At 37.3% G+C, this 10,209-nt stretch overlaps 1 protein-coding gene across 1 annotated transcript in view; it reads left to right on the forward strand.

The window, feature by feature from the left end:
- LOC111140082 (phosphatidylinositol 3,4,5-trisphosphate-dependent Rac exchanger 2 protein-like) overlaps positions 1-1,221 on the forward strand; it is a 27,123-nt gene extending 25,902 nt beyond the window's left edge. The window contains exon 4 of the mRNA XM_022492471.1: positions 1,102-1,221. Coding sequence (XP_022348179.1) covers positions 1,102-1,221 — 120 coding nt within the window. The remainder of the gene's footprint in view (positions 1-1,101) is intronic.
- Positions 1,222-10,209: the final 8,988 nt, after the last annotated feature.

The raw sequence follows: 10,209 nt of genomic DNA on the forward strand, positions 1-10,209 counted from the left end.
ATTATTTTAAAGACTTGCCCCAGGATTTCTGTAATTGTGTTAGTTACATGATGATGGCAACCGTAGTAAATAAACAAATGACTAATTAAAAAGCAATGTGGTCACAACTGTCTAGACAGTGGGTGAAGATGTTTAATTTTGTGCTTCTAAACAACAAACAAAACCTTTTAATATATTTAAAAGATTAAAGATTACACTTGCTCTGATATCCTGAATGGAAAAAAAAAAACATAAAATGCCAAAAAAAAAACCCTAAAATCAAAACAACAACAAAAAAAGCTATTGAGGGGCATATGGCAATTCATTCATTGCAGAAAGTGAAACCGAGTTATTGGTGAAAATAGCATAAATTGCTCTGTTAGTGATGGGGTATCATGGAACTTGTAAGTTATTTATTTTGCTAGAGTATAAGACATTATTTAAAAGTTTTGCTTCACTTATGGCATGTTTTGTAGTTTCTCAAAAGTGTATTTGGAATTAAGGCATTGGGGCACCTGGGTGGCTCAATGGGTTAAAGCCTCTGCCTTTGGCTCAGGTCATGACCCAGGGTTGAGGGATCGAGCCCTGCATTGGGCTCTCTGCTCCCTGGGGAGCCTGCTTCCTCCTCTCTCTCTCTGTCTGCCTCTCTGCCTGCTTGTGATCTCTGTCAAATAAATTAAAAAAAAAAAAGGAAATAAGGCTTTGAAATTATTTTTGAAATTATGGGACATGTTTATTTAAAGACTTACTGTTCTGCTAAGACTCTAGGAAGACATACAGAGTTCTATTTCTGTAGGAGCAGAGGTCAATCTTCTAAACAAATTACATGCTGCAGGTGAGATATTTGACAATTCAAAAGGAGAAATTTAATTTAGTTTTTAAAACAAAATAATTTTAAGGCAAAAAAATTAAAGGAGCTGCAAAATGTGTGTCAGGATAATGTATAGTCATTGATTCAAGCCTTCGTTTTTGATCTGAATTTTGTTTTTGATCTGGAGTTTGTGATGTCCCTTCTGAAAGTGGCTCTCACGATCTCTGCAGTTCTCATTTCCTGGTCATTCTGAACCTGCTGTACCAGAAAGCTGAAGATCAAAGGGCAATTTGATTTTTGTGTATAAACAGGAGTTGCTGAAGCGGACTCCAAGGAAACACAGTGACTACGCAGCAGTAACGGAAGCCCTCCAAGCCATGAAAGCTGTCTATTCCAACATAACGAGGCCAAGAGGCAGACGGAGAAGTTAGAAGTTTTAGAGGAACGGCAGTCTCACATTGAAGGCTGGGAGGTACATTCACTCTACTTAACAATGGAGCTTAAAATAGTTTTGTTATGTCTTATGCTGCATGTAGAATTGTTGACATTGGATGGAGCCATAAGTGGTCATTTTCCCAGGTAATGCCAGAGGGCTATAAACATTTCTGCAAAGTGCTGTCATTATTATTTTTAAATATCTTTAGAGTGGCAAGTTAATTTACTTAACATCAACCTGAAAGCTTTGTCATAGAGCCTTCTAATATTGTATGGGTTATAAGCTTTGGTATTTCAGTAGTTGTGCATCTTGATTATCCTTTTCCCTGCCTTCCTTTGGTCAATAAGTACATAGCCTGAGACCTGGAGAGAGTAAGGAAGGGGAGTAGTACCCCGTATGTGTTCTATGATACTGTTAATTTTCTGATTCAAAATTAGGTGTTTGATGATGAATTTCATTTTAAGGTCACTTAATCTCTTAAATTGCATTTCATTGCAATTATTTCATNATTTCATCATTTCTAAATGAAGAAACTGTCTATGATGTGATTTTTAAAGTTCATTCAAGATGAAAAGTCTTATGGATTTATGACTCATTAAAGAAAGATTTTTTTAAATGATAAAAAAAGCAAACAAAGAGTGATATTCAGACTCTGTTATATGTTTTCATCCAGGGTAACTTTGAATCCCTATTATTACATGGGGTTGGAGCCTTATGTTATTTTAGTGCTATATAAAGCATAAACTAAAATTTTGTCTTTAAATTGACTTAATTGAGATGAGATGAGCTTTCACCTGGGATCATTTATTTTTAAAAGTAAAGCAATGAAGACAGTTTTTTAAACGTATAGGGAAGATTTAAACTGTTTCCAACCAAATAATGTATCACACAAATTCGAGTGGATTGCTTTTTATCTTTAGGACCTTTTAATGGGCTGATTTGTTTCGTATCTTCAATATGTTGGTTTCCATTAAGATCTAAAATTATATCCACTCAGATTTACAAAGAAACCTCAAACGTTGAGCTCCGGGAATTCCCCGGTCTATCCACTCTTCACCATGAAACTTTTTAAATCCAGCTGGGATCGAAGCTTTTCTTCGTCTCTATTCTTTCATTTCAAGTGTCCAGGGTGACCTCACATTTCAGCATGAATGCTACTTATTTCAGTCAGTTAAAGTGGTTGTGTATTTTGCAGTTGATTCATGATGATAATTCCTTTCCTGGAGAGCGGTTGTCCTGCTGGGTTGAGAAAAATGGGACTGAAGTTTGCTTTTGTCATTCTGTTGTCACTCGAGCATTGGAAGAAAAACTGAGCATGCTTTAAAATGCAGGGTTTCTCATTGATATCTGCCAGGCTTTTTCCCAAAACAAAACCTCACAGATTCTTCTCGGTACTCTAGGGGAATGGAATCTGTCATAGTTTTTTTGTTCCTCCTCATGTATATTCTAAAAAAAGTTGTATCTACTGCAGAATTAAGAGATTCTTTAAAAAGTTGATATTTCTTGCTCTGGGCATGCCAGTTACTCAAAGGAAGAATGTGTGTGGATCATGTTCTGTTACTTACAGCTTCTAACAGGGGGTGCCTCAATCTCACCAGCTCTCTGTGTTTACAACAAACAGTTGAAGTGCAAGAGGAAAATGCAGCATCGGGACAGAGGAAACTGGCTGCAGGGAATCAGATATGACTACAGTTCCAGCAGGCACAGAGGGGATCCCATGAGTGTGGGGTCCCAAAAAAGGGCAGCAATCCATGCAGATTCTATTTGAGTAGGATTTGAATATAATTGCATAAGACACAGCCAGGCTACTTTGAGGGGGTCTTGGGACATTGAAGGAACGCAGCTTGGAGGAAGGCCCAGCTAACTGGTTGGCAAGTTTTGATAAGAACATGATTCCTCATCTCAGTCCACCAGCTTGGAGAGAGGGGGAAAGCTCTTAGAATACTCACACCTGTTCTGTTCCTGGAAGCGTTGGAGAAACTGCTGATAGGACTCCCGATTTGTCCAGGAGAGAGGGGTAGTCTTACAGGATGAATGCAGGCCCTGGGAGGGAAGGGGGATTGTTACAGAAGTTTCTCTGAATTGCAAACAAAGATTACTGCTCAGCTTGCAGACAGCTTTGTGTATGTTTAGAGTAGCTCTAGTGGTTTTAGGACATGGCCAAGGGCAGATGTCAGGTAGCATGCTGGCCAAGAACGGAGAGTTCCTTAAAAAGCCTTTGAGGTGAGAAGTCTTGAGCTAATAAGGTTGGGAAAACAACTCCCTGTCTAGTTCCTTCCCCAAGCTCCTGCAGACCCTTGAGGACCACCTGAGGGATGACACCCTCGCTCCAGTAACTAAACTTTCTTGAATGGGATCTGAATCTGATACACCATGAATTAGCATTATTTTCACCTTAGGTGGATTATTTATTTCAAGTAAGTCACTTAATTATCCAGTCTTATTTTCCCATTAATCAGATGAAGGCTTTTTATAGTGAAATCTGTCAGGTATCTTGCCTGTCTAATATTCTGTGCTATAAATTATTGTTACATACCTTTATGTTGAATTTAGTTAAGCAAGTGATTGAAATCTATGGTCCTAAATTAGAAGACATAGAGCTTAAGCCTGATTTTCAAGCAGACTTCAGCTCTAGTCCGTACTCTAACCCTTACTTTGGGGATGATGCATCAGACCTCTCCCACATACTATGTGGGTTATTACAGGAGTCAAACAAAATAAGTGGAAGTGTTTTGAATGCTGTAAAATCCTATGCAAATGAGTAATATTTTAAAGTTCTGGTTCAATGGTAGGATTTTACCCTTGAGAAATTCCTATTTGTCTAATACAAGCTCCTGACTACTGAAGGTGTTGTATCACTTCAGTTAAGGTTAGATAGTTCCAAGTCACAGAAACTAAAAGAAAAACTAATTTAAAAAGATATGAGGTAGCTCACAGAATCAGTAGAAAAGCTATACTCTCAAGGGTGTCTAGGCAGCCAACGCTGGTAGGTAGGTTCATCAGTGCCCTGACTAAAATGAATAGACTCTAATAATTTTTTCTACCATTCTATTACATCACTCAAGATTCAAGATCAAAATCTAAGATTCCTATAGTCTTGCCTAGGGGAGGACAGAGGTCCTTGTTGGCCAGTCAGCCACTTTCCTTTTGAGGAAAGGCTGATCTTCCATTGTATGCAATCTTGGTGAGCCCTTAACAATTTGCTGAGGTATTATAATCCCCATTACACAGATTTAAAAAATGAGGGCCATAATATTTCCCCCAAGTGCTTACAGCTAATGGATGGCAGAGTTTAAACCTATATTCCTTGTCACCGTGTAATATTGTATCTACTCAGAAAAAAATTAAGCTAATTCTTTAGATTAAGTTGATTGCTTGCCATTTAGAAGTAAATTGACTATAGAAATTATGTTTTGTCATCATTTACATAGTGAGTGCCATTACAGAAGATCTGTAGTTTAATTGCTCATATTAGAAGTTCTGCCTTTTATTAGTATAATTTATCATATCTCAGTTTTATGTCTTATCCAATATTCAGAGCATTGCTCAGGACATTCTACCAAAGGTAATTGTAGGGCAATGATCAGTGTGCTTGGAAAGGAAGTTCATTAGTAGTTTAATCAGAGTCACTGATTCATTTCATAGAACAGGACCAGTCGCTGTCTTGGTCTGCTTTTTGGCTGATTGATAGTATTGTAATGGTAACTCTAATCTTTGGAGTCCTAATGAACTCTATCGACAGGAGAGTATCAAAAAGCATTATATCACTTGGTAATTCAGCTTTATATCTGTGATAGCCCTGTTTGGAATAGATCTCTCAAATCTGAAAAAAATCATATTAAAAGATAAGAGGGAGAATTATTAATATATGAAAGTGCTGGAAAAAATAAGATCAAAATAGTTACTGCATTTTACGAAATAGAAACAGAATAGAAATTTGACACCTCTTGGCTTTCTACATGGAGATATATAATGGCACAAACCATTTTAACATACATTTCTTGCTTTACATATGATTAAGTTTGTGTCTGACAGTATATTGACTTCAAGTCATGTTCTCTTACTTTGAGTGTGAGTCTAACAGAGGTTGTGATGAGAATTTTTTTTCTTTTCTTTTTCTTTTTTTTTTTAAGATTTTATTTATTTATTTGACAGAGAGAGATCACAAGTAGGCAGAGAGGCAGGCAGAGAGAGAGGAGGAAGCAGGCTCCCTGCTGAGCAGAGAGCCCGATGTGGCGCTCAATCCCAGGACCCTGGGATCATGACCTGAGCCGAAGGCAGAGGCTTTAACCCACTGAGTCACCCAGGTGCCCCCTTTTTTTCTTTTCTACAAGGTGATTTGGTAGATACAAATTTGTCTACTGCCTTGAGACAGAATTGATTTATAGATGGCCCTTGTTACTTAAGGATAGGTGGTTTGGAAAGAAGGCCTTTGAAAGTCAATCTATGTAGAAAGGGAGCAGAATTTCCTAAGTGGTAGGGGGCGAAGCTTGATTGGGGCTTCATTTCGATAAAACGGACATTTATGTTATTAGTTTTATCTAATATATGACAGAATCTAGGTTAAAACATCAGTTAATAAATTGAATCTCAAAAAGAGTGAACCAAATGCTGAATCTTGCTGGAGGGCATACATTTTATGACATTATATGATAAAATGATGTGATATTCTTCATTTCATGTTTAACTTTTCTAGTAGTTTTAAAAGATTTTTTGAAAGAATATTCAAATGCTTCATTCATTTTCTTGAGACACTCCTTTGATATTGAAACCATTCTCTTATGAGACCCCCACCTAGTTGTCATTCTTGTCAATTTTCTTTTCTTCCACAGCGAGTGGGTCTAGCTCTTGTTAGATCTTCATCTGTCAGTGCTTTGTATATGATTGGGGGAAGTTTCAGAGCCTCCTGTCATCCTTCTTCTTTGCCAAGATTATGCCTTCTCTCTGCAGTCTGCGTTTTTCTGATATTGACATTCAACATTTAGTTGACAAGATGAATGGGGTAGACTCTGTTGTTAAGCAGGAGCGCTGACAATGGGGTCAGATAATTAGTGACTAGTTTCCTATTATAGTGATTTTTTGCCTTCTCATACCTGCAAAGAATCAGTAATGAACCCTTACATAACATATTAAGAGAAATTAACATAAAACGATTTAACCTTCCAAATAATCCAGATGTGGTTTAGCAATATTATTTTCATTGGGTCTTTTTCAGAGGTCGGGCTTTGTTCTATTGTTGCAGTGCTTCATAAATCATTTTAATGTTTGAAGACACACTGGAAATTAGAAAAGGAGCCATAAAATAAATCCACACGCTCCTGACTGTCTTTTCTGGGTGTTGTCATTTTCTGAAAGCATACTTTGGCACCTAACTAGTGTCCACCTATGGAAACTCATCATACTCCACATTGAATTAAATTAAATTACATTAAATTCTGTAACAGCACTTTGAATTTACTAGTCTTTCATGTATGCTGACTATATAATTCACACCTGATTATACCTCAAATTATAGAATCAAAATTATTCAGCTTCTTAACAAATTAGATTCTGAATTGTCACCATTTTCTGGCTGGCTCTTGACCATGAGACACCCACAGTGGGAAGGGGAGCCATTGGTGAGTAGTGTTGCCAACATGGACTGCCTCTGGGTCCTGGCTTTAGTGACTGAAGTCATGGTTTGCTCCATCCATTTCAGACTGATCTTTTCACCCTATTGGAAGGTGATACTGAAATGGTGTACTTTGTAAGTCTGACAAAGAAAATCCCTAAAGAATGACTGAAACCTGAAACCACGACATGGAATGAACTATATAGTTTATGATAAACAAATAATCATACACACACAGCTATCTCTAAGAGTGTTAATTCATGCCAGCTCTCATTTTGTTGATACTCTGTTACTGCAGTGATCACATTGCATTTAATTCTATGCTTTCATATGTGTTTTTTCCACTAGTATCGGGAACAGGGGTCATGTCCCAAGCCTTTGCACCTGCTGGGAGCAAGGTGAAGGAGGAGGGATGACATAGGTTTCCACAGACTGGACTAGAAAGAGAAGCTTTTGGAAGGAGAGGCACTGGATGAGTACATTCCCACCAATGGTGCAGTTATTAATGGATGGTTACTTCTCCTCTTGAACTGCTACTCAGCCTTCCTTTCCTGATTTAATAAAAGCGGTCAGGATTAGAACCATCCGTGGAACTTCCTTGCTGGGGCTTTGCTGTATTTAGTTCTATATATATAATTCATCACAGGTGTGATTTTACATGATAAATGTTGCTTCTTAAAGGGAAATGCATGTTAAAAAGGGTAAATCATCTAGATGAAAAAAGTACATTATTTTGGTTATTTATTTTTTAAGGGATTGTTGAGACAGCAAAACTCAGAATCATTGGGTAAACACATTATTTAAAAATATCTGTATTGGGGTGCCTGGGTGGCTCAGTGGGTTAAAGCCTCTGCCTTTGGCTCAGGTCAGGTCTCAGGGTCCTGGGATCGAACCCCACATTGGCTCTGCTCAGCAGGGAGCCTGCTTCCCCTCCCTCTCTCTGCTTGCCTTTCTGCCAGCTTGTGATCTCTCTCTCCCTGTGTCAAATAAATAAGTAAAATCTTTTTTAAAAATCTGTAATGAATATGTACATATACATATTACATTATGGGTAATAGCTTTAGGATAGTTCAAAATTAATAATTTATACAAGCCCTCTTACTTTTTAAAAATAACTCTTTTATACCTTACCTCTCAAATGTTGTTTATGACTCTATGATCTATCAGTGTACTGTTAAAATAGCTTATTTTCATGGGCAATATTTTTTTCGCTGACACATGAAATTCCATCTTTGTAAAAATATTTCTATAGGTTTGTTTTTTTTTTTCTTCCCCACAGTGAAATAATCTGCCGCCTTCAACATCTACTTGGTGACCCATGAAAGACTGTACAAAACTGATCTAACCAAACATCTTTTCCTTTCTTTTATCTTCCTTCCTTCTGTCCTCCCTCCATCTTTCTTTCCTTCTTCCTTCCTTCCTCCCTTCCTCCTTTACTACCTCCCTCCCGTCTCCCTCTCTCCCTCTTGCTTCCTAAAAGTTTACAAACAGGGGCACCTGGGTGGCGCAGTAGGTTAAGCCTCTGCCTTCGGCCAGGGTTATGATCTCAGGGTCCTGGGATCGAGCCCCACATCGGGCTCTCTGCTCAGCGGGAAGCCTACTTCCCCCTCTCTCTCTGCCTGCCTCTCTGCCTACTTGTGATCTCTCTCTCTGTCAAATAAAATATTTAAAAGAAAAAAAGTTTACAAACAGAGAAGCCAGCTTGCTAGAGATTTATACCAGGAAAAAATGTTTAACACATTGTTTGGCATGTTATAGAAATGTTAAAACCCTGACTTTAGTATTCATCTAGAGAAAAGTGTTTATCATACATGATTGTTCAGTGACTAAATATGGAATTGCCAAAGAACAGGTTTCTAGATTTAAAAATTAGCATCAATTTTCAAAATGAAGAAAAACACTAACTAGGTTATGTAACATTATTTAGGTGTAAGTGAATATTCACCAGTGATGAAATATACCAGAGGTGACCATGTGGTATATTTGTGACCATGGTAACACGATCAATGCCTATCTGCCCTGGGACTAGGAAGCAGTCAGGACTACCTCAGGCAGAGACCTGTGCTCACCTCTATCTCCCTGTCAGCAGGGTTGCCATACGATGCACTTGAGCACCTGGATTCAGGTACTCAAAGCCTCCAAGGCAATTTTACTTAGAGTGTAAGTTAAAAAAAAAAAAGCATCAGCATTTACTGGAATGACCTGGGACCTACCCCAGCTTTACTCAGTTTCAATCTCCAAAGGTAGGACCAGGGAACCTGGGAATTTCAAGAAGCATATCAGGTGTGTCTCCCAAACTCTAAACTTTGAGAACTATTGCCCTAGAGGCTTTGCTCTCTTCTGATGATCTGCCTGGCTTGTTTTATTGTTTCCACATTTTTTATATTCTAGTTCACTTGCCTGACGTTGTCATTTTGATAGACTTTAGTGCTCCTGACTCTCTAGGTAAATGAAAAAAAATTTCTAGGTAAATGAAAAAAAATCACATGTAATTTCAAAATGTTATAAATTTCATTTACTTTAAAGGTAAATTTGTGAGGTTTTTGTTTTGTTTTGTTTTAGCTACAAAGAAAGGTAGATTTATCATGTAAGCAAGGGGAAAATAATCACATTATTTAAAAAGAGACGCTTATTAAGTGTCTATTTGTACATGGGATGGATTTGAAGTGAGAGGCATATCATGACTATACAGAAGACTATATATACACTTGGTCAAATTTTTAATATTTCTAACATTGTACATGTCTGTAGTTAAAAGATTCTTAATGATTTCTAGTTTCCATTGTCCTGCTAATAATGCACAGATTCAATGATGGTAAATCAAGGGCACAATGATTCTTCTTTACCATTTACAGCTTATACACATGGTATAAAGAGAAATGCTATAGGCCATTCATTTAGAAGGAGTTTTTTTAGACAAATGTGTATGTTCAACACAGATTCCTTTAAGTGCATAAGCAATCCTCTGGGAATTATTTAATGGACATTTCATGTGATAATAGTAGATTACTATTATCTAATACCATTACTATTCTACTCTGGTAGAAGATGGTAAATGTACCTACTGTACTGATTCTTAAAGCTTGCTGTTAAATATTAAAGGCATATCATTACAGTGATAGAAATGTTTCAGTAGGATTTAGTAAAATATAATATGAGTGATGTTATGTTTATATTGTGAGATATACTTTAAAATATAACAAGAATGTTGGGCTTGATGTCATTACCCCCCCAAAGTTTCATTAATAGATTATTAAACAGATGCTTTGGGCTGTTTTTGAAAAGAAGTGCTTTACCTCACAGAGGTCAATTAATATTATTCTGATTTTTGATCAGGAGCTAGGAGCTAATGGGAACTTATGGTAATGACTT

This window comes from Enhydra lutris, unplaced genomic scaffold (genome assembly GCF_002288905.1).
Source record: "Enhydra lutris kenyoni isolate GAN:26980312 unplaced genomic scaffold, ASM228890v2 scaffoldscaffold155, whole genome shotgun sequence".
Lineage (NCBI taxonomy): Eukaryota > Metazoa > Chordata > Mammalia > Carnivora > Mustelidae > Enhydra > Enhydra lutris.